The sequence below is a fragment of the Pongo pygmaeus genome, chromosome 21 (assembly GCF_028885625.2).
Source record: "Pongo pygmaeus isolate AG05252 chromosome 21, NHGRI_mPonPyg2-v2.0_pri, whole genome shotgun sequence".
NCBI lineage: Eukaryota > Metazoa > Chordata > Mammalia > Primates > Hominidae > Pongo > Pongo pygmaeus.
The window spans coordinates 52056591-52081547 of record NC_072394.2 but is presented as its reverse complement, the minus strand read 5'-3'; the positions used below and the strand labels follow the sequence as shown (position 1 = coordinate 52081547).

The window sequence follows — 24957 nt, the reverse complement described above, 5'->3', positions numbered from 1 at the left end:
ACGGGACGAAGGAAGTCGCGATCGCGAGGCCTGCTGTGCAGGTGGCCTGGGTGGAGAGGGATCCACGGCCACTCGCGTCTCCTTGGCCCAAGCCCGGAGCCCGCCCCCGGCCTCTCCGGCAGGCTGGGCCGGGCAGGCAGGAGTTAAGCCGCGCGCGCGCTTCCGACCCGCAGGTGGCGCCGTCCCGCCTTGGTGCCCGGCTCCGGGCGCTCCGAAGTGCGGGACAGAATAGCAGCGAGCGCGGAGCCGAAGCTCAGCCCCGACTTGTTGATCTCGCCCAGGCAGCCGCGGCCGCCGCCGAGGGAGCAGGAGGAGGAGGAGGTGGAGGAGGTGCCGCGCGGCCGCGGTCCTGCCCCCGCGCCCCCGGCGCCCGCCCGCGCCCCCCGCCTCGGAGAGCGCGCCCCGGCCCCGCGGCGCCTGCAGCCCGGGCGCGTTGCCTGCCCGGCCGGGGTAGGCCCGGCTCAGCCCGGCCCCGGGACCGCCGCTGCCCACGGGCGGGGGCGCCCGGGCGGCCGGGACGATGCGCGGTCCCTGGCCCCAGGAGGCGGCCGCCCTGGGGGTGAGTGTTGGGGCGTACGGCCTTCCGTGGGGGTGCATGGGGACACGGGCAGGGGGCTTGCCTGTCGCAGCTCGGCCTGTTGGTCTGCTCGGGCTCCGCAGCTCCAGGCTGGAGGGGAGCGGGGTGGGAGGCAGGCAAGGGCTGGGGCCTGAGGGGGCGCGCGATCCCCATTCTGGGGCTAAGGCGTGAGCCCTACATGCAGGGGGTGCTCGGGGAAACCCCCCGAAATCACCAGTGCGCGGTAGGAGGATGGCACGTTTTGAAAAGGCCAGAAAAATTAGCTCATTTCCCCGCCTCCCACCTCCCCCACCCCTTCCCTTCCAAGCCCGGGGAAAGGCGCAGAACCCGGAGTTATAAAAAGCCATCGCAGGAGAGGAACGAGGAGGAGGAGGAGGAGGAGGAGGAGGAGGAGGAGGAGGAGGAGGAGGAGGAGGAGGAGGAGGAGGAGGAGGAGGGGGAGGAGGAGGGGGAGGAGAAGGGGGCGGGGAAGGAGCGAGGGGAGGACGGAACAGGCGGATCCCGAGGACTCTGCCCGCCCCTCCTGCGGTAGGGTTGGGGGCTCAGAGGGAGAGGCGAGAGCGGGCTTTTCCTCCTCGCGGCTCACCTTGTCGCTGGAGCAACCTCAGGAGATGCTCCAGTTTTTGGGAAGAGGGGTCGCTTCAGGACAGAGGGGCTGTTGTGCACACCCCGTCTGTTGTGACCTCAGACAGGTGGGCACCTGGAACCCCTGGAATTCCCCCAAATCTTTTAAGATTTAGAAAAAAGCCCGCTGCCATTCCCCCACCCCCAAAATCTTGATTATCTCGAGCAGGGGAAGGAAAAGAAGAAAACTCGTTAAAAAAAAAAAAGGAAAGAAGAAGAAGAAGAAAGAAAGAAAAAGATAAAGAAAGTTTTCATACTGCTCACCCTCTCTCCCCATGGCTGGGCCAGGTTCGGGACTCGATCGGGAGACCCATATTGAAGCGAGTTTCAGCACTCTAGGGGGCGGACAGCGCCCCGGGCGGCTGGGTCGCGCCAGGGCCGCAGAAGCCCAGGGTGGGGCCTCCCGGGCTCCAGGGGGATCTCTTGGGGCCCTCTCCCCGCCCCGAGGGTCGGCCCCTCCCTCCATCCATGGGGTGCGGCGGACTTCAGCACCGGCGGGAGGGACAGCGACCATCCATCCTACCCCACTGAGCCGCTTAAGCGCGGGGGAAGGTCAAGGCCGGCTGGGAGCCTGGTGGAGAGGTGGGGGGCGGGGGGACAGCATGCCCAGCTCCCCGTTTGCTGACCTGCGTCCGCTTTCGCTTTCTGTCTCGCAGCCGTCGGGATGGAGGTGAGAAGACGGCCGTGACGCGCGCCCGCGCGGCCCCCTGCACCCCCAGCAGCCCACAGCGCTCCCTGCCCCCCTCCCCCGCAGCAGCGGGCCTTGCCGTCGAGTGACAGCGGCCTGGGGGGGCAGGGGGGGCGGGGGCGGCCGGATCAGCGATGCCGGCGGGCATGACGAAGCATGGCTCCCGCTCCACCAGCTCGCTGCCGCCCGAGCCCATGGAGATCGTGCGCAGCAAGGCGTGCTCTCGGCGGGTCCGCCTCAATGTCGGGGGGCTGGCGCACGAGGTGCTCTGGCGTACCCTGGACCGCCTGCCCCGCACGCGGCTGGGCAAGCTCCGCGACTGCAACACGCACGACTCGCTGCTCGAGGTGTGCGATGACTACAGCCTCGACGACAACGAGTACTTCTTTGACCGCCACCCAGGCGCCTTCACCTCCATCCTCAACTTCTACCGCACTGGGCGACTGCACATGATGGAGGAGATGTGCGCGCTCAGCTTCAGCCAAGAGCTCGACTACTGGGGCATCGACGAGATCTACCTGGAGTCCTGCTGCCAGGCCCGCTACCACCAGAAGAAAGAGCAGATGAACGAGGAGCTCAAGCGTGAGGCCGAGACCCTACGGGAGCGGGAAGGCGAGGAGTTCGATAACACGTGCTGTGCAGAGAAGAGGAAAAAACTCTGGGACCTACTGGAGAAGCCCAATTCCTCTGTGGCTGCCAAGGTGAGTCTGGGATCTGGGGGCTGCCGGTCTGGGGGGATCTGCTTGCATCCCCATATTGAGGACCACTGCTGGAGGACTCTGGCTTCGTTCCCAATGATGAAGATTAGTAATGGGGAGGGGCTAAGACTGAGTCCCCAGAGGTGAGGACCAACCCCCTCAGACTTTTCCCATGTGGCACTGGTCACTCCATCTTTTTATTATCCAAGACGTTATACCCCTACTTTGTTGGAGAGGTTTTACAGGGACCCATAAAAAGCCACAGCAAGAAGATGGACACTGACGAATAAGAGAGAGCGCACGGAGAGACAACAGAGGCTTGCTGGGGTGGAGTAGGGTTTGCTTCCCTGTGAAGTCCCAGACCTAGGCTGGATTGGGTCACCCTGTGATTTTAATATCTCCATATTTATAACCTCACTCTGCCCCAGCAAGGGAATAAAAGCAGCTTACAGACATGCTTACAGGACATTGAGATACAGTCAGGTAGTTTAAACATAAGTAAGAAAGGACCCCGAGGGTTGGGTGTGAACCCACATGACACATTCAGTTGGTTGTGGATGCTTGCGGGTGAGGGGTCACCCCCTGGTTACTTATTTGTTTGGTGAGTTTATTTCCAGAATGGTTTGGTGCAGCTTGTAAAGATGCTTTGGCTCTTGGAACAAGATGTAAATTTCAAAATAGGAGAGAAAAATGAGGCAATGTGAAAAATAAAGGAGGAGGAGGAGGAGGCAGGAATGAGTTTGAACACAAAGAGTGGGCCAGAGAGTCTTTGGTGCTGCTGGGTAATGGCAGGGGCTGTAGGGGACTGAGGAAGGCTTGGGGTAGGAGCCAAGGCAGAGCGGGAGGGCACTGGTTGATCAGCAACTTCTCTACATCAGGCTGGGATTCGGGGTTGCCTGGGAGAGATGGGGTCTGTCTTCATGTGCCCAAAGTGCTGGGTGCTGGGAGCAAATGACAAAACAGTGTGTGCAAGGCTATAAAAGAGGTTCTATGAGGTTCACGGAGAACCCAGAAAAGAGAGATGTTGATGTTGAAATCCAGCAAGACCAACTTGGGAAACATGGGGAGAATGTAACTGAGTGTGGGGTCTAAAAAAACGGGTCAGGTGTATAGATTTGTGGCAAAAGAAAGAGGAGAGGAGGAAGCCTAAATATCCAGCCATATCTTAGTAGCTAGGGCTGGCTCCTGTCCAGCCCAGCCTTTCATTGTGGGGTCTCTGGCTCAGTTCTCACTGAAGGCCCACCTGCAGGTCCCAGTCTGAAGGGAGACTCCGTGGGGTCCTTCCTCCAGATCTAGCCACCCAAGGAGAGGCCCCTGAGAGTGGATGGAGAAGGGATGACTGGTAAGAGGGTGGAGGGAGCCCCCATGTGTTTTTTTCGTTTCCCTGTTGGCCCTAACAAGGACGTAGAGGTTCCTGGGCCTGGCTTCCTCCTCTGAGGCTGTGGGCTGTCTCTCTCCATAATCCCGCCCCCGATTTTGTGTCCAAAAAGCCTCCTCCTAAGACAGAGTCACTCACCCTTAATCAGCTTAGGATCAACAGACTTATTTTGCTATTTCCAGGCATGACACAGGTTCTCCCACTCCACATCCCATTTAGGCCCAAACGTGACTCTCCTTCCCTGTCCCGTCTGTAAGACATGAGAACAAGGTACAGGAAACTGGACAACTTGCCCTCCCACAGAAGAAGCAGGCACAGAGCCATGTTTTGGTCTGGCAGCAAGACCCAAGCACCGGGGCTTGCAAGAGGTGCTGTTCGGGAATAAAGAACCTCTCCTCTCCCTTGGGTTAATCCGCTAGCAGGGACAGCCTCGTGACCTCTCCATGATCCCAGTCTGGGGCTGCCGGCTCACATTCCTGGCAGATGGACCATCTAGGATTTTCTGCAGCCAGAGCTGAAATGGGGAGGCAGGCAGGCTCACTGGCCCTCAGAATAGAAATCCTGGCTGCCAATGATCAAACACCTACTGTGTATGGAGTGTAACAACGCAGCTCTGTTATTATCCCACCTTTTGCAAACAGTGAGGCTGAAAGAGGTTAAGTAACTTGCCTAAGGTCACACCACAGGCAGACAGGAGTAGCCAGAAATCCAAACCGAGTGTTCTTTCTATAACGATCAAGTGCCGCAGCCTCCTCCCCAGTCTCCCGGCTTCCACTTTTGCCCCTGCAATCCATTCCCCACATAGCAGCCAAAGTGAGCTTTTCAAAATGTAAATTGGATCACATTATTCATCTGCTTAAAATCCTCCAGAAGTTTCCTATCACACTCAAAATAAAATCCAGACTTTTCATCCTGGCATACAAGGCCCTGGCAGAATCTGGCCCCCGTGACCTCTCTGGGCTCATCTCTTTTGATCTCCTCTGGTTCACTTGGCTCCAGCCCCACTGGCCTTGCTGTTCCATAAACAGGCCAGAGTTTATCTGACCTCAGGACCATTGCACTTGCTGTTTCCGCTGTCTGGAATGCTCTTCCCCAGATTCCCCCTTGGCCAGCCCCTTCTCCCCCTTCCTCATTTGAGCAGGTCCCTGCTCACATGTTCGTTCCTCATACAGACCTTCCTTGACCGCTGTTCTAAACAGTTTCCCTCCCCTCACTCTCTGTTGCATCATGCAATGTCTTTCCTGCAGAGGCCTTAAACGCCATCTGAAATTATATTTGCTTCTTTGTGTTTCTCTGTTTCACACCCACAAGAATGGGAGTACCATGAATTGATTCACTGCTTGATTCCCAGCACCCATGATGGTGCCTGGCACTGAGGAGCATGTGGAATGAATAAATGAATGAATGAATGAATGAACAAATGAATGAATGAATGAATCAAGCAAGCAGTCAGTCACTGTGTCTCAGGGTTTGGGGACCTGTCACCCCCTCTCACTGCCCACCTGCAACCCAGGTCCCTGTGCCTCTGGCCTCCTTTGAGTCATCTGCACCTTGCCCACCCCATCCCCACCCATCCCCCCAGCTTGGATGCCTTGCTTGTCAAAACAAGCAAAGCCTGTGGAAATTGCTTAGAACTCACAAAGTGACAGGACCAAATGGAGGATCATTTCTAGGTGATTGTAAGATACAAAAGTGGCCATATCTCATATGCTGAAGAGCAAGGATGGATCTGGTTCTGTGCCACTCCCCACTTCCATAGCTTTTAGCTTTAGGTAATTTCTCCAACTTTCCAAGTCCCAACCTTCCACCTGTAAAATGGAGATAAAAGGCTCACCTTACAGGGTCTTCATTAAATCACATTTGTCAAAATTTTGTTCAAAGCCTAGCACATAGCAGTTGGGGATTGTTGTTATAAACGCTAAGGAAAAGAGTCTTTTTTCTAGGGCTGGGTGGGCCGAGTTGCTGCAAACCCTTTCCTTCTGATAGCAGCAGTGCCAGGGAGACTGAGCTGACGCTGTTAATAATTGATGGGATGTTCTGGCAACTCGGAGACACACCAAAGCACAGGCCCTAGGCTTTGCCATCAGGGGAGTGAAAATCAAAACCCATTAGGCAAAAGGCAGTGTGATTGATTCTTGTTTAGAAGATGGGGTCAGCCCCATTGGTGTGACAGGGTTGCGGTGCTGGGGCTACCACGGGGCTTTGGCTTTCTTGGAAAACTTGACAGGCTTTTCTCAGTAGGAGAGACAGGGAACTGATTTGCCAGCCCAGGAGTGTCTGTGATCCCTGGGATAGTCTCAGGGTTAAAGCCCTGAGATAACTTCCTAATTTCCAGAGTAGCTGATGTTTGTTGTGCCCAGCACTGATTAGTGGTGCTTCATATCTACTATCTCATTGCAATTCCTCCAACAGGGATACAACCAGGTAGTATGCCAGTTAGGGATGCTTTGGGCTGCAAGTAGCAGAATAGAAAACTCAAAGCAGCTTCAATAAGGAGGAAGGTGCATCATTGAATATAATATAATATGAAGGTGCATCACTGAATATAATAATATAATATGAAGTTCCAAGGCAGTTGGTTTTAGGTTGAGTTAATGGCTCAATGATGCCACCAGGATTCTAGATTCTTTTCATCTCTCTGCTCCTCTGCTCCCCAACCCCTGCAAGTGGCTTGGTCCTCATGCTTGATGCTTCATATCACAAGATGGCTGCCCAGTTCCAGCCCTCAGACATACATTCAGTGATGTTTAACCCATGAAGAGAAACATTTTCTCCTATGCTCCACTTTCTTTCTTTTGTTTTTGAAATGGAGTCTTGCTCTGTCGCCCAGGCTGGAGTGCAGTGGCGTGATCTCGGCGGCTCACTGCAACCTCTGCCTCCTGGGTTCAAGCAATTCTTCTGCCTCAGCCTCCTGCCGAGTAGCTGGGATTACAGGCATGTACCACAATGCCTAGCTAATTTTTGGGTTTTTAGTAGAGACAGAGTTTCACCATGTTGACCAGGCTGGTCTCAAATGTCTGACCTTAAGTGATCTGCCCACCTTGGCCTCCCATAGTGATGGGATTACAGGTGTGAGCCACAGCGCCTGGCCCACTTTCTTTTTTTTTTCTGAGAGGAAACCCTTTTCCAGGAGCACCCTAGCAGACTTCTTTTAAAATCCCATTGGCCAGGACAGGTCACATGCTCATGCTCTAGCTATGAGGGAACCTGAGAAAGCAAGTGTCTGGCATTTTCAGATGAGAGAGGGAATGGATTTGATGAGTGGTATGAAGACTCTTTTACAGAACAGGAAATGGAGGCTCTGAGAGGCAAAGTCACTTGCCTGAGCCCACACAGCTAGGTTCTCAGTAAATATTTATCAAAGGAATGAAAATTGCAGAGCCAAGGTTTGAACCCAAGTTTGTCTGGTTCCCAAGCCTATGTTTCTAAATCCTGGGACCTTGGGTGGATCATTTTAGCTCTCTGAGGTTCAGTGAAATCATCTGCCCGATGGTGATAATAGTCACAGCTCCCTTTCAGGGCTCTTTTGATGATTCAGTGAGATTTCAGATGTGAACGTAATTTGTAAATGGAAAGTACTTTATAAGGATGAAGTATTATTGCATTCAAAAGAGGGAGTGGCCTTTATTTATTTATTTTTAATTTTTTAACTTTTTTCAGAGACAGGATCTCTCTCTGTCACTCAGGCTGGAGTGCAGTGGTGCAGTCAGAGCTCACTGTAACCTCAAACTCCTGGGCTCAAATGATCCTCCTGCCTCAGCCTCCTGAGTAGCTGGGACTACAGGTGCACACCATCACTCCTGGCTACATTAGAAATTTTTTTTTTGTGGAGACAGGGTTTTGCTACATTGCCCTGGCTGGTCTCGAACTCCTGGGCTCAAGTGATCCTCCCATCTAAGCCTCTCAAAGCACTGGGATTAAAGGTGAGAGCCATCATGCCCAGCTTAGAGTGGCCTTTATTTAGGAACAGTGGTCAATATTTTTCCCATCACAGACTTGGTTAAGATTCAGCTCTGGAGTCCAACAGATGCGGTTGATTTCTTGTCTCCATTGCTTACCATGAATATGACCTTGGGCAAGCCCCTTTCCTTCTCTGAGTGTCACTTTCCTTATCTAGGAAATGAGAATTATAACAGAGGCAACCATGAAGAGCTGTTAGGAGATGCCCCTAACGTAAAGAGCCTAGCCCAGCGCCTGACTCATGGGAAGCATTCAGTAAGTGGCAGCAAGGATTATTAGTGTTATCACAGAATTCCTCTGCTCCAGCTACACGTCTCTAGTGTAATGAGGTTCCAGCTTCCTTGACCTGAGCCACAAGGATCTGTGTATTATCATCAAAAGAAACGCAGGAACCAACTCAGACTCTATGGGGCCCCTTCAGTGTGATAAGTCATTGACTTAGGCTCTTGCTGGCCCCAGCTTGGTCAACCCAGATGCCTGTTTTTATCCTGGCAGATAATATGCCAGCAATTCTGAATCCTGATTGTGGGGTCACACAGACCTGGCTTTGAATCCCAGCCCAGCCTTGTCCTAGCTGTGTACTTTGGCCAATTTGCTTCACCTCTCATCACTTCCATTTCCTAATCCGTAAGTGAGGGTGATAATAAAACCTACTCCACAGGGTTGTCTGAAGGATGAAGGATGACAGTGCGTGATCAGTGTTGAAGCTGTGCCTGAGAAATCCCACATCCCCACAGGATAAAGAAACCCAGAGACCCAGGATGCTCCAGTGACCTGCTGAGGACCACACAGCCCATCATAGCCTTTCAAATTCCCTGAGAGACCAGCTGCTAAGAGATGATCCTGGTCAAACATCCTGGAGTAACAGAAAGATCCCTGAGCCTCATTGGGTACGGGTGGCAGGGCCAGAAAAGCCTGGGCATGGCCCCTGATCTTTCACTGACTTGCTGTGTGAATGTGAAATGCTAGGAAGAAAAAGGATGGTCAAATGAACAGGTTGGCCAAAGCTTAATTAACTAGAAGAGAACAAGCATGCATTAGGCACCAACTCCATACCCAGCACTTTGTGTACTTCCCATACTTGATAACATCATCAGGATGGGAAGCACTTGACCTTAGCGCTGGATTGCCCAAGTTCAGAGTTTGGCTCCTCTACTCACTAACCATGTGATTGGGGTCAACTATTGCAGCCCTCTGTGCCCTGGTTCCTTCAGCCAACAGCAATTTTGGGCCAATCACTGTGCCTGCCTCATTGGATTGAGTTACATGCATTAACGTGTGCAAAGCACTTAGACTAGGGCCTGGTATGTAGAAAGCCCTCAATAACTGTTGGGATTTTTTTTTTTTTTTTTTACTGTCCTCTCATGTAATCCTCCTGACAATCCTGCAAGATAAATAAGCTCCTTTTCAAAAAACTGCTCTCATCAAATGATACCTGCTCATTGTAAGGTTAGAGGCTTTATCTGGCCACTGGAGTCCAGTAAAGGCAGGACACTAACACCCCAGCAGGAACTAGTGCGATACTCACCTGCCAGCTGATGGGGAAGGTGTGTACATGCTTCTCCCCTGGCTGGGGGTATAACTCAGAGGTGTGTGTTCTACACTGGTCCCCAGGGCGGCTCCAGTTGCTCACAGCAATTACTCGCTTGATAACAGACCCTGTTTGACCTCTTTCCTATCCCTGTCTCATGTTCCTTCCCCCCTTCCAGAGTTTTCTGGGATCACTTATCATATAAGCCACTTGTACTCAGAATCTTGTCTTAGGATCTGAGATTCTGGGGAAACCAACCAAAGCTCTGTAGGACCATCATTTATTCAGAATGACCTGGTGCTGTATTATAGACAACCCACCCCCGATAGAGAAAATCTGTCAGAGGTTGTCGTAAAAGAAGAAATTCTAGGTCTGGCAGGGCACAGTCAACCTCATCTCTCTCTCTTAGATAAAATGAAAACCACAGTGGTGGCGGCAACAGCTAACGCTGAGTGCTTACAATGTGCTTGCCTGGCATAGTGCAAAGGGCATCAAATGCCCCATCACATCTGATTTTCACAGCCCCCCCATAAGGGAGGGATAACTATCCTCATCTTACAGCTGTGGAAACTGAGACTCGGAGAGGGGAAGTGTCTGGCCCAGGGTCACACAGTGAATGAAGGCTGGGACAGATCCCACCCAGGACTCCCTGACTGCCCAGTCCATGACTTTGACCTCTGAGTTGTATGAGTGACCTTCAGAAAGTGAGAAGCAAGATCCCAGTGTTCCCTTCTCACGCTGGGGCAGTGCTGAGAGGAGAGATTTGTCCATAATCACCCTATGACTTGGGAGTGTTCCTAGCTCTGGATCTAGGATGACTTTACCCTCAAAGGCTCTTGGATGGGACTATGGGAGAGACAGATTTAGCACTAAGCATTATTTTAATAGATAAACTAAATGCATAAGGTCCTACCTTCTCCCTGAGGTGAAATCAACTTGATTTTGATGTCTCCGGCAGGAGAGGGCATGACTAGGTGGGGCCAGAGATGGGAGGAATCTCTCGGCCCCCATATTGGGAGTGGGTGGGGTGGGAGCTAGAATTCTCACGTTAATATCCAGGGCGCCAATGCTCCTTAAATGTTTTCTCTGATGACATAAATAACAGATAAGATGTAATGTTGCCATGTGAGACACACTTCTGTGGACCTAGATACAGGCCTGGGTTCAAACCCCACCTCCTCTGCTTCCTGGCTGTATAAGCCCCCAAGGCACCTCACATCTCTGAGACTGGGAGGTGGGGGTAATACCTGGGGCACACCTCACAGAGTAGCGCTTCTCCATGCTGGCTGCACATAAGGATCACCTGGGCTTTGCAAAATACTCGTGCCTAAGCCCCACAGTTGAAACTAATCCCCTAAGTGGTTTCTTTTTAGTTCTGGTAAAATACACATAATATGAAATTTTCCGTCTTAACCATTTTAAAATGTATAGTTCAGTAAAGTATATTCACATTGTTGTCCAACCAACCTCCAGAATTTTTTTATTTTGCAAAACCGAAACTCTGTGCCCATTAAATTCTCCTGGGCCCACCTCCTAAGCCCTGGCAACCCCCCTCCTACTTTCTGTCCCTTTGAACTCAACTGTTCTAGGTACCTCATATAAGTGGAATCATACAGTATTTGTCCTTTTGTGACTGGCTTATTTCACTTATCATATTGTCCTCCAGCTTCATCCATGTTGTAATGTGTCAGAATTTCCTTCCTTTTAGAGACTGAATAATTTTCCATTGTATGTATACACTACATTTTGTTTATCCATTCATCCGTCGACAGACACTTGGTTGCTTCAGCCTCTTGGCTATTGTGAATAATGCTGCTTATTCACATGGGGTACAGATACCTCTTAGAGTTCATGCTTTCAATTCTTCTGGGTATGGATAAGCAGAGACCAACTAGAATTTTTAACAATTCTTTTGGGTATATACCCAGAAGTGGAATTGCTGAATCATATGGTAATTCTATTTTGAATTTTTTGAAGAACTGCTGCTCTGTTTTTCATAGCGGCTGTTACCGTTTTACATTCCCACCAATGGTGTACAAGGGTTCCAATTTCTTCCTATCTGTATTAGTCCATTTTGCATTGCTATAGAGAAAAACCTGAAGCTGGGTAATTTATAAAGAAGAGAATTTTATTTTGGCTCACAGTTCTGCAGACTGTACCAGAAGCATAGTGCTGGCATCCGCTTCTGATGGGGCCTCAAGAAGCTTACAGTCATGCAGAAGGCAAAGGGGGAGCACACGTGTCACATGAAGAGAGAGGGAGCAAGAGAGGAGCCAGGCCTTTTTTAAACAAGCAGATCTCACATGAATTCATTACCGTAGGGAGGGCATCAAGCCATCCATGAGGGATCCACCCCCATGACCCAAAGACCTCCCACTAGGCAGGCCCCTCTTCCAACATTGGGGATCACATTTCAACATGAGATTTGGAGGGGACAAATAGCCACTATATCAACATCCTTGTCAATGCTTGCTATTTTTTTGTTTATTTATTTATTTTTTTTTTAGTAGCTATCCAAATGGGCATAAGGTGGTATCTCATTGCAGTCTTGGTTTGCATTTCCCTGATGATTAGTGATGCTGAGCATCTTTTCATGTGTTTTTTGGCCATTTGTATATACTAGCACCCCCTTATCAGGATGCCTAAACCTCAGATAGTACCGAACCCTGTATATTAAATGTTTTTTCCTACACATACATACCTATGATAAAGTTTAATTTATAAATTAGACACGGTAAGAGATTAACAACAAAAACTAATAATAAAATAGAATAATTACAAAAAAAGCTATAATAAAAGCTACGTGAAAGTGGTCTCTCTTTCTCAAAATATCTTATTGTATGTGATGCTTTTGGACCACAGCTGATTGCAGGTAACTAAAACCTTGGAAAGTGATATTGCTGTGATAAGGGGGGACTACTGTATTTTCTTTGGAGAAATGTCTACTCAAGTACTTTGCCTATTTTAAAATTGGTTTTTTTTGTTGTTGTTGTATTTATTGAGTTGTAAGAATTCTTTATATATTCTGGATATTAATCCCTAATAAGATATACGATTTGCAAATATTTTCTCCCATTCCATAGGTTGTCTTTGCACTCTATTGATTGTGTCCTTCAATACACAGAAGTTTTGTATTTTGTTGAAGACCAAGTTGTCTGTTTTTTCTTTTGTTGCCTGTGTTTTGATATTATATGTGAAGAATCTTTGGCAATAGGGGGAAACCATAAAGCTTTTCCCCTAATTTTTTCTGAGAGTTTGACAGTTGTAGGTCTTATTTTAGGTCTTTGCATGTGGTGTGTAAGATAAGGAACTAACTTCATTCCATTGCATGGGGATATCCCCATTTTCCCCACACCATTTGTTGCCCTGGGTGATTCTGCACACGGCCAGGAAGCCCAGCCACAGAAGACAACTTGGGATGGAGGAGATCAGAGGTGCTAAGCTGTGGAGCACCATGTGCAGTGCTGGGAACAGAGGGAGTCACCGTCTGGGGCAGCTGCTGTTATCATTGTTGCCAGGATAAGGGGCAATCTCTGACACACCCAGCATGGCTCATCCCTTCCTCTTCCACTCAGGACAGCTTGGCAGAATGCAAGTGAGAGAGTGAGATACAAGTGTGAGTGACATGTGTCCAGGTTGTGGCCACTTCTTTCCACCCCACTGCTGCCTTCCTGACCCTATCCTCTCCCTCCTGGACCATTGCAGGAGCCTCTAGTCCCATCTGCTGCCTCCAGCCTCCCATCCCCAGTCTGGTCTCCACACACAGCAACTCACGCCCCTGCTCAAAACCCTCCTACGGCTCCTGCCTTACTCAGAGAAAAAGACTAACTCCTCAGTCCCACTCACAGGGCCCATTATCTGGCATCTTCCCCCTTTTCCCAGCACCCTTACAGCCTCCTTCCCTACCACTCTCCCTTTCCATCACTCTGTTGCACCCACAGTGGCCTCCTTGCTGTTCTAGGCACCCTCCCACCTCAGGGCTTTTGCACTTACTATCCGTCCCTTCTGCCTGGTATGGTCTTCCTGCCGATGCCACAAGACTCACCCCTCACATTGTTCAAGTCTCAGCTCAAATGTCATCTCAGCAAGGCCATCCTTGACCACCACATATAAAATAGCACTGTTCATTCCCCATGGCTGCTTTATTTGTTTCAACCTGACATATAATTACTTAATTACATGATTCCTTTCTCTCTCTCCCACTTTGATATATGCTTCAAAGGGCAGGGATTTTGTGTGCTTTGTCCACTGTTGTGTCTTCAGTGCCTGCCATAGAGCAGGCATGAAATACATGCATTGAATAAATGAATGAATGATGTTATCCTAGAGATAACTGAGAATACTAATTGATGAAAAAGGAATTTGTTTACAAACTTTGGGACTTTCACTCTTATTACTAACACATTGCTAGAAGTCTGACTCTCAGCTGCTTCTGCCAGGCTCTGGATGAAGAATGTGTCTGGTTTTTCAACCAGAGCCCAATTTCTCAACCTTAGTGCTACTGACATTTGGCGATGGAGAATTCTTTGCCGTGGGGCTGTCCTGTACATTGGAGGATGTTTAGCAGTGCAGAATGGGCATTAGAGAAAGAAGGGATAAGCCGCTGCCAGGAGGATATTGCATTATTCCAGGAAAGAGAAGAAAGATGACAGCCCAGAAGAGGGTGGTGGCAGGGAAGTTCAGTGAAAAGTGGCTGGACTCTGGATATAAGGTGTGGAGGCAGCTCCTGGGAAGCCACAACGCCCCTGCCTCCACCAGTGGTCACAGACCCTCAGGCTGTGCAATGGGTCTTAAGCCCTAGCCTTTTTTTAAGCTGTGAGTCCTTGGGTCACGTAGCTGCTTCCTCATCTGTAAAATGGACCTAATCATAGCACATACCTCATAAGGAGATTGTAAGGACTTGATAATTATGGCATCATAGCACATACCTCATAAGGAGATTGTAAGGACTTGATAATTATGGCATCATAGCACATACCTCATAAGGAGATTGTAAGGACTTGATAATTATGGCATCATAGCACATACCTCATAAGGAGATTGTAAGGACTTGATAATTATGGCATCATAGCACATACCTCATAAGGAGATTGTAAGGACTTGATAATTATGGCATCATAGCACATACCTCATAAGGAGATTGTAAGGACTTGATAATTATGGCATCATAGCACATACCTCATAAGGAGATTGTAAGGACTTGATAATTATGGCATCAGAGCACATACCTCATAAGGAGATTGTAAGGACTTGATAATTATGGCATCATAGCACATACCTCATAAGGAGATTGTAAGGACTTGATAATTATGGCATCAGAGCACATACCTCATAAGGAGATTGTAAGGACTTGATAATTATGGCATCATAGCACATACCTCATAAGGAGATTGTAAGGACTTGATAATTATGGCATCAGAGCACATACCTCATAAGGAGATTGTAAGGACTTGATAATTATGGCATCATAGCACATACCTCATAAGGAGATTGTAAGGACTTGATAATTATGGCAAATAACAATAACAGACACATAATGCTCAACAGGTCAATAACAAGCTTTTATTATCATGATTGGTTGTATATATTCATTCAGTGGAATTTATTGAGCACCTACTATGTGCCAAGCACTGTGCTGGGTGCTGGGGACACAGCAGAGATCAAAACAAAGATACCAGCTCTTATAGCACTGATATTCCAGTAGGAGAAGGAGCAAGACTGTTAAAAAAATAAACATAGATATTGATTGGACCAAAACAACCATGAAAAATAAATCATGAGACTCTAAGACAATCAGGGAAAGAAAGATGAATGCTAACTGAATATCTGATGTTACTGAGGAAGGAATGCTGTGTTTTTAGATGTGATAATGCTATCACAACTATGTTTTAAAATCTTTATCTTTTAGATACACATACTGAAGTGTTTATGGATGAAATGACAAGATCAAATAATTGCATAATTTTTTTTTTTTTTTCTTTTCGAGACAGAGTCTTGCTCTGTCACCCAGGCTGGAGTGCAGTGGCTCAATCTCGGCTCACTGCAACCTCTGCCTCCCAGGTTCAAGCAATTCCCCTGCGTCAGCCTCCCAGGTAACTGGGATTACAGGCACCCGCCACCATGCCCAGCTAATTTTTTGTATTTTTAATAGAGATGGGATTTCACCATGTTGGCCAGGCTGGTCTCAAACTCCTGACCTCAAGTGATCTACCCACTTCGGCCTCCCAAAGTGCTGGGATTACAGGCGTGAGCCACCTCGCCCGGCCTGATATAATATTTTGGATGGCACTATGGAGAAAGTTCTGCAGGGAAGGAGGGGAGTGCTGGGGCTTAACCAGGCTGGTCAGGAAAGGAGAAGGTGCCAAGTAGAAAGGGAGGGAGACAGGCACGTGGGCATGTGGGGGAAGAGTGCTCTGGGTGGAGAGAAAAGCAGTGCTAAGGCCCTGGGACAGGAACATGCCTGGGGCACTCAAGGAACATTCAGGTGTCAATGTGGTTGGAGCAGAGTGTGCCAGAGGCAGGAGAGTAGAAGCAGGTGAGATCAGAGGTGCGACCTTGTGGGTCACTGCTGAACTCTGACCCTTCCTGGGAGCCTCTGAGCCCCAGAATAGGCTCCCTGCTTCCAACCTTTCCCATCCAGTTCAACCTCTGCAGAGCAGCTAGAGCCATCTTTCTCAAATGCAGTCTGCTCAACTTCATCACCCACTTCCCAAAACTTCCATAGTTCCCACTGCCCCCAGGATAGTCCACACTCCTTAGCCTGGCTTTCAACATCCCAGCCCAACTGTCCACCTTCATCTCCTCCCCGTCCCTTCTTCAGACACCCTCTGTGATCACCACACTAACCTTTCTGCATTCCCGCAGAAACTCCAGCCTTCCTCAGCGCTGGTCACCCTCTTGCCCAAGCTGTTCCTCTGCCTTGCACCCATTTCTTCCTCTTCTCTGCCTGCAGCCTCTCTCTTTCCACCTTCAAGGCCAAGCTTCCCCACCACCTCCTCTGTGAAGCCTTCTTTAACCACCCCCTGCCCCCCTACCACCACCTACACTTCCCTTCAGGCAGCACTGACTGCTCCCTCCTCTGTGCACCGGAAACCTGACGTTCATACCTTCCTTGCACAAAACATTGTGAAGATTCACTTGTGGGTTGTTCTGTGGATGCCAGGCCTGGCCTACAGAGAAATAGGGAAGCTTAAGCGTGCAGGCTGTGCAGACTGACTGCCTGGGTTCAAATCCCAGCTCAGCCACTTTTGAGCTGCGTGCCCTTTGGGGAATTACATAACTTCTCTAGGTTTCAATGTCCTGATCCGCAATTTGGAAAGCCTCATAACAACCAGGGTTGTTGGGCAAATTCTATATAAAACACTCAAGCCGTGCCTGGCACTCAGCAGGTGCCAGTATATTTCACTATTACTATTGTTACTGCAGGTAGGTGTTAGTAAACGTTTGCTGAGTGAATAAATGAGCAAATGTGCATGATCTTGTGATGACTGATCAGAGGGGTCTTCCTTAAAAGGTAAGGGTCTCTCCCAGGTACACCCCGTTCCTTCCACCTTTCTTGTCTCTACCTGCCTGCAGAAAGAAGTGGCCTTTTGCCTTCCATTTACAGAGAGGAGACACACAATTAAGTTAGACACTTGAGGTGTTCCCTCACACCCTGACTGTTTTTGAGATAAGGTCTTGCTCTATTGCCCAGGCTGGAATGCAGTGGGCGCGCTCATGGCTCACTGTAACCTTGATCTCCCGGGCTCAAATGATCCTCCCACCTCAGCCCCTTGAGTAGCTGGGACTACAAGTGTGCACCACCACCACACCCGGCTAATTTTTTTACTTTTTTTTTGTAGAGACAGGGTCTTCCTATGTTACCCAGGCCACTTTCAAACTCCTGGGCTCCAGCAATCCTCTCACCTTGGACTCCCAAAGTGTTGGGATTACAGGTATGAGCCACTGCACCTGGCAGCTGCTCCATTTTTGCTCTGAAATGAGACTGGTTTCTACCACAACTGCCCACCATGGGCGGGCAGGCAGACACTGTGTTTGAGAGAATAATGTTGCATTTGCCAATTCCACACCATCACTTACATCCACCAGGTAATGGGCCTAGAACCAAACAGTTTCTAAAAACAGATCATCAATTGTCACTAATCACTCCCTACAGGCCATCCCTGAGTCTTTCTAAGCTTTGTGTGATCCTTGGAGCCCTTGAGCTTGGCCAGCCCCACCTCTCAGAGTCTTTGTAGACTCAGTTGTACCGAAGAGGCAGCTGATGATTGCCCTGTCAGGGGCATATGACAGGCAAAAGGAAAGATGGAGACAAGACGAGGTTGAACCAGTCTTTCGTTTGCTTATCACTTGTCTGGAATTCCCACTGTCTCTGTGAATGGATCGAGTTTCTTTTATCTCTTTTCAGTGGATACATTTGCACATCCTTTATTGTTTCTTGAAATAGTGACTGTAATTCGACTCAGTCATTCCTCCTGTTTCTAGATCGTTCTTTCGGTTTCAAGGTGGCTTCCATTCTAGGCTTCTCTGGTCCTTCTAAGTTTAGGTAGGAGTATGTGCATGCTTTGAGGACGTGTTTCAATCCTACCTGTGGTTTGTCTGATAAACATTTAGTGCATGTTACTGTGGGCCAGGCAACCTGCTCGGTGCTTGAGAAGCATGTGTGTATCTATTTGTTAGGATTCTTCTAGCTGCAGGTGACAGAAAGGTAGCTCCAATGGACTTAAGCAAAATGTTAAAAAAAAAAAAAAAAAGTCTTGGATTGGGTAAGGTTGCCAGCAAGGTTGGATCCAGGGGCTTAAATATGTCATCAAGACTTGGTATCCTACATCTCTGAGCTCTATTCTTCTTTGTCATGGCTTCTCAGCAGCACCAACATGGCGGGAAAGATGGCCCCCTCAAATCCAGGCTTTCTTCCTGGGGCAAAGCAAGTCTCTTTTCCAATAGGCCCAGCAAAATCCCAGGGCTGACTTTCATTGGCCCAGCCCTGAGCCAATCACATAGCTGCGTCTGGGTCACATGTCAATGGCTGGAGCTGGGATGGGATTGAGAATGGGAAAGAGGTGCTTTCCCAAAGAAAATTGAAGTCCTCTTACCAAGAGTGGGGAGAATAAATGTAAATCAGCAGAAATAATCCATGGTCATCATGGAGTTTATAACCCACTGGAGGGAAATACGCATTAAACAAATTAAAAATTAAATGAAAGAATAATCACACTAAGTGTAATATGTATGTTGGAAGGACAGAAACAAGGTGTTTTGACAAAGACTAATGGAGTAAAGGCAAAGAAGGCCTCTCAGTGTATGTGAACTTTTTTAGGAGCTTGAACTTCATGTTTGCCCTGCTGAGTTACAGAAGTGATCCTTCTTCTATAAGATTGCCATTCTGCCTATCCTGCACTGTTCAGTGTGCTCTCTCTCATATTATATTTTCTTCTTAACTTGTTTCATTTCTCCACATAAAACAGGATGTTCTCAAAGTCTAAGACTGTATCTTACTTCTGTGTTCTAAAGCAGGGTGGGTGGGCTGCCTGTTTTGTAAATACAGTTTTAATGGAACACAGCCAAGCCCATTCATTCACCTGTCATGTACAGCTGCTTTTGGATGTATGGGCATAAAGCCTAAAACGCATTTATTATCTAAACCTTTATAGAAAAAGTTTGCTGACCTGTGTTCTGAAGTTGCATCAGGGCCTGGTGCAGAGGAGGGGCTTATTGGGTGTTTGTGGGTGGGTTGGTGGGAAGGAAGATTCAAGCTAGCTGTGTGACCTTGAGTGAATCATTTAACTTCTCTGGGCCTCTCATATCTTGCAGTGTCAGCCAGCCCCTTCTCCTTCTTCAGATCTCAGCTCATAGGTCACCTCTTCAGAGAGGCCCTCCCTGACCTTGAATGGCCAGTTTGGACTTGGTAATGTTACAGTCTTCCCATCATAACATGTTTCTCTGGTTTATTTTGAGATTATGCCCACTTGGGGCAGGTATCTTTCCCTTTCTCTGCACCAATGTTTTTCCTCCTCTCATGTGCCATCTCCCTGGTAGGGTAGGTGGAAAGAGCTCTGGTTTGGAACTCTGGAGGTCTGGGTTCATAGTCCCCACATATGAGCAATGAGACCTTGGGCAGACCCTTCTTCTCTCTGAGTTTCCGTTTCCTTGGCTGGAAAATGGGTGTGGTGACTTTACCAAGCAAAGCTACTGGAAAGACAGGTGTACTCACCCATGCCAAAGGGCCCAGCACTGTGCTGGGCTGAGCACAGGTACTTCATTAGTGTTAAGTTGCTTTTCCTTCTCTCCTTCCTCTCCTCAAGTCTACCCCTAACCTTGCTTTAGTCCTGCCCCTGATGATACCCTTGCCTGCTCAAACCCTTCATGCAATGACTGTGCTAAGGAATGGTTGGAGAGGAAGTGTTAGATACTTCCTCCTCCATCACACTCCCCCATTCTTTGATGGAGCATCCTCCATGTTACATAAAGCACTATGCAAATGCAACCCAAGGAAAGTCCCCTTGTTCCCCTCCCCACCCCAGGTTACTGTCCCCAAGCCCCTCTTGTATAAAAATTTGGGACCCTTGCTGGCCTCATGCCTGGGAGAATTGGCCAATCCAAAGAGGTGGTTTTCCAGATGGATGAGAGCAGTCCTTGGGGGCAGGGTGTATGGGGGACTGGGTGTCCCTAATTACCAAATGACCTACTGGCAGGGCCAGCTACAGAATTCATGGGGTACAGTACAATATAAAAATGCAGTCCCCTTGTTCAAAAGTAAGAAAGAATTTTGAGATGGTAATAGCAGAGTAGCAAACCGAGCATGGAGCCCTTGTGAGCGCAGGGCCCTGTGCAACTGTGCAGGTTGCACACCCATGAAGCCAGCTCTGCCCACAGGGCAGAATGACTCAGAGGTCCTTATGGGTTGGGAGGAGAAGGCCTTAACCTCCCTGCCTAGGCAAGAGCTGGGGCCTCAGACTCTGATGGCTACTGGAGCTAGGTAGGCCTTGTCATCCAGTGAAGCAGTTGCTGGAAGAACTGTAGGAGGGCAAGTTCAAGGAGGACACTGGTCAACACCCAGCCTAATGTGCCCATTCCATGGCCAGCCACTTTTCAGGCAGGGAGTGGAGGGGGCTAATGGTGAACTGGAGCAGAAGCCTGCCTGAGAAGGCAGCAGCCATTCAGCTCCAGACTGGGTCTGGGCTTAGCCAGAAATTTTAATTTTCATGGGAGCTATCCCAGTTTTTCAACGTTGGCAAATCATTTTTAAAAGTTAAAAACATGCCCAAGTGCAGTGTCTCATGCCTGTAATCCCAGCACTTACGGAGGCCAAGGTGGGAGGATCCCTTGAGCCCAGGAGTTTGAGACCAGCCTGGGCAACTTAGTGAGACCCCATCTCTACAAAAAGTAGCCAGGTGTGGTGGCATGTGCCTGTGTTCCCAGCTACTCAGGAAACTGAGGTGGGGGGATTGCTTGAGCCCAGGGTGTCAAGGCCGCAGTGAGCCATGACTGTACTACGGCAATCCAGCCTGGGTGACAGAGCGAGACCCTGTCTCAAAACAACAACAAAAGGCCGGGTGCGGTGGCTCATGCCTGTAATCCCAGCACTTTGGGTCGCCGAGGCGGGCTGATCATGAGGTCAGGAGATCGAGACCATCCTGGGTAACACAGTGAAACCCCATGTCTACTAAAAATACAAAAAAAAAAAAAAAAATTAGCCGGGCGTGGTGGCGGGCGCCTGTAGTCCCAGCTACTCGGGAGGCTGAGGCAGAAGAATGGTGTGAACCCAGGAGGCGGAGCTTGCAGTGAGCCGAGATCGTGCCACTGCATTCCAGCCTGGGCCACAGAGCGAGACTCTGTCTCAAAACAACAACAACAACAACAACAAAAACTCCAATACTGTGGTGACTGTCTTTGCACTTAACATCTGTGTGGTGTACGTGTGTTGTCTTTGCACTTAACATCTGTGTGTGTGTGTGTGTGTGTGTCTGTGAGTATATCTGTGGGAGAAATCTCTGGAAGTCAGATTTTATAACAGATTTGTGCATTTTACATTTTGATCCATATGACCAAACTGCACTTTGTAGAGGTTGTACCAATTTATTCTCCCACCAACAATGAGTGAAGGTGCCTGTTTCCCCACAACTTCATCAGCACCATGTATTGTGAACTTTCTGATTTTTTTGTCACTCTAATAGATAGAAGCAGGTATCTCGGTATGGTTTCAATTTCTATTTTAAAATGAAGAATGAAGCAGGTACCTTTTGCTTGTTGAGTGAAACAGCATCATTGTCACATGTCAGGAAGCTCCACTGTTTTCTCGTCTCAAAAAAAAAAATTAAAAACAATTTGAGTGGGCCAAACAGAATATGTTTGGAACCATATGCAGCCCTTGTGGCTCTAATTTTTGACCTCTGGAGCATAGAGCTTTCGCGTGGCCAGAAATGTTGGGGGGGGCATTTCTTGCCTCTGAGGCCCCCACCTGGAAGGGAGGAAAGAGACAGAGCTTGGATGACAGAAGCAATAGTTCCCCTGTATTAATTAAGGTTTTCCAGAGAAACAGAATCACTAAGAGATTTGTTTATTTATTCATTTATTTGAGAGACAGGGTCTCGCTCTGTCCTCCAGGCTGGAATGCTGTGGCACAATTATAGCTCACTGCAGCCTCGAACTCCTGGCGTCAAGCAGTCCTTCTGCCTTGACCTCCAAAATAGCTGGGTTACACGCATGAGCCCCCATGCCCAGCTTCCCAGTAAGACATTTATTCTGAGGAGTTGGCTCACACGAGTAAGGAGGCTGAGAAGTTCCACAATCTGAACATTCAGGAGAAAGCTGGTGATATAATTTGGTCTGAGTCCCAATGCCTGAGAACCAGAGAAGCCGATGGTATAAATCTCAGTGCAAGGGCAGGAGAAGACCCATGTCCCAGCTCAGAAGGCAGGCAGGAAGCAAAAGGGGCAAATTTCTCTGTCCTCTGCCTCTTTTTTTTTCTATTCAGGCCCTCAGAGGCTTGGATGATGTCCATTCACATTGGGGAGGGCTAGGTACTTTTCTGAGTCCACCAACTGAAATGCTAATCTCATCCAGAAACACCTGCACAGTCACACAAATAAATGTTTAATCTGGCCACCCCATGGCGCAGTCAGATTCACACATAAAATCAACCATCATATCCCACCTTCCCTCTTCTTATTTCTGGCATCAAGCACAACCTCGGGTGGCAAATCTTTGTTGAATGAATGACTATCCCCCATGGCGGGACTTGGCTCCAAAAATCAAGGCAGTTCATGCCTGATGGATGGCAACACAAGTCGGGGAAATTCTCAGGCAAATCGTAAATTGATTAGCTAATGAGTTACAACTTCCCACACCCAATCTCCAACCAGGGCAGTAAGAAAAAGCTACTGCAGTGGCTAGAAAAAGCTCTCAATGTCACGTCAGCAAACTGAACTGGCACTAGGCCTCAGGTTTCTAATCTGTAAAACGGGAATAATAAGATCCCTGGGGTGACCCAGAGGATGGATAAGATGAAACATGTAGAGTGCACAGCAAAGTGCCTGATGTGTAACAGATGTAAGCCAGTATTATTTGTGTTGTTATCATCATCATCATCATCATTACCATCATCGAAGCATTTGGCTTATTTCTAGGGGCTGTGGGCCTGTGGGAAAGCTTATTGTGTAGAACTAAACTTTGTATCCTGTGGAGTAATGTCAGCTCTACTATTTCAGGCTGGAAAGCTTGGGCATTGAGAGATTCAGTAGAGATTAGGGGGCCCAGGATTGGGATTCTGGTGCTCAAGATTGCTGCTGTTGTGTCCAATATTGGAGCAACATCATTCAAGGTCACAACTCTGAAGTTCAAGATCAGACGACTGCCATCTGAGGTCAGAATACTCTAATCCATCGTTGGAGCCAAGGAGTCCATGGCCAGAGAGTTGCTCTTCATAATTAAAACTCTAGCGGGCAAGGTCAGAATGCTGATGTCCCAGGTTGGAACTAATGTACAGAGTTGGAATTCTGAGGTTCAAGGTCAGAACACTTCAGCAGTGTTCATGATCAGAATTCTGGCAGGCACATTCAGAAGACTGGTGTTCGGAGTCCAATGTTTGGAGTTGGAAGTCTTATTCCCTGCTTGTTACATTGGGAGTCTCATCTCTTCTGTGTGTCCTTAACCCTTCATCATCTGTCTTCCTGGCAGCAGTTATTGAAGAAATGCAAACCACAGAAGATCCCTAAACCTCCATTTATCCAGCGGGGTCCTGAAACATAGGCCTCTCTCTCTTACTGTGTCTGATGCCCATCCACTCAGGTTGTGCTGATAAGGGTGACAGGATCCTCAGGAGGGCGACCAAAGTGTGGCCCCCCTGCCCCACCCCTGCCAAAGACCCTGGAACCTGTTGTCAACTCTGTTTAAATCCACCCTTAAATCCATCTTGTTGGCTGACCTGGAGCAGATCCAAGGAAGCAGCTCTGCCAAGCCCCTGGGGGGCACCTGGATGATCTCACTGCTCCATCATCCAAAGAAAGGCAAACACTGTCAGGCAAGGGGCAGAACAAAGTGCCAAGGGCTTGCGGCTTTCCAGCCTGGGAGAGGGACTGGCAGCAGAATGTGGGGAAGTGCAACAGTTTGTTGGTCACCGCGGACACCACAAAGGTACTGTTGGTGCCAACTGGAGAGGGAGGTTTATTGCTCATGGGGTGGAGGGAGCTAAAAAATAATCTTTAAACTGTATTTATGATGGTGCAAGTAATGAGTGCTCAGTGGAACAAGGGCGGGCAGGAAGCATTGGCTGGGTCATGTTCCCAAGGAAATTGTTGTAACACACCTCCCCTCCCTGCCTTTATGCTCCATTTCTCAGCCTTCCTTTATTTTTTTCATAGCCCTTTTGCCACGTGTTATGTTATAGGTTTATCTGGCTCTTATCTGTCTCATTTCACTACAGTATCAGCTCCATTAGAAAGGAACTTGGTCAAATTTTACTGCTCACTCCCCAGTGCCTAAAACTGTGCCTCACATAGAGCAAGTAATAAATATTCGTTGAGTAGATGAATGAATGAATGGATGGATGATTATTACCCCTTCAGAGACAGTATTAGAGAGTTTTCTGAGCTCCCAAATCACTCCATGCATGGCCCACCTCCAAGCCTGTTCGCTGTGTCTCCAGATTTTGTGGATGGGGTGAGGGGAAACAGCAGGAGGGAGAGGGATTGGTCACTCCACGGCTTCTTGTTGCTCTCGGGATAACTTTCAAAATCTTTTCCTGGCCACCAAGGCCCTGGAAGGTCTACCACCCTACCTTCATATCACATGCCTGTTATCTTGCCCCCTTTTTTCTCCTAGCTTTACTAGATAGTTTTCTCAGAGCCTCAGCACGTGGTGCTGGGTCACACCTCAGGGCCTTTGCACATGCTGCCATCTGACTAGGACGATCTTATGGCCCCTACCCTGGCTGCCTTGGCCTCCCTTACTCATGCTTCAGGGCTCTGCCTAAACATCCCACCCCTAACTTACTGAACGTGA

The 24957-nt window shown here is 48.8% G+C and overlaps 1 protein-coding gene across 2 annotated transcripts in view; it reads left to right on the top strand.

The window, feature by feature from the left end:
- Positions 1 to 247: 247 nt before the first annotated feature.
- KCNB1 (potassium voltage-gated channel subfamily B member 1) overlaps positions 248 to 24957 on the top strand; it is a 127830-nt gene continuing 103120 nt past the window's right edge. For both annotated transcript variants that reach the window (XR_008496116.1, XM_054467469.1), the window contains exons 1-2: positions 248 to 559; positions 1858 to 2590. Coding sequence is in view for 1 of the 2 variants with exons in the window: in XM_054467469.1 (XP_054323444.1) it covers positions 2024 to 2590 (567 nt within the window). In the remaining variant the exon portion in view is untranslated. The remainder of the gene's footprint in view (positions 560 to 1857; positions 2591 to 24957) is intronic.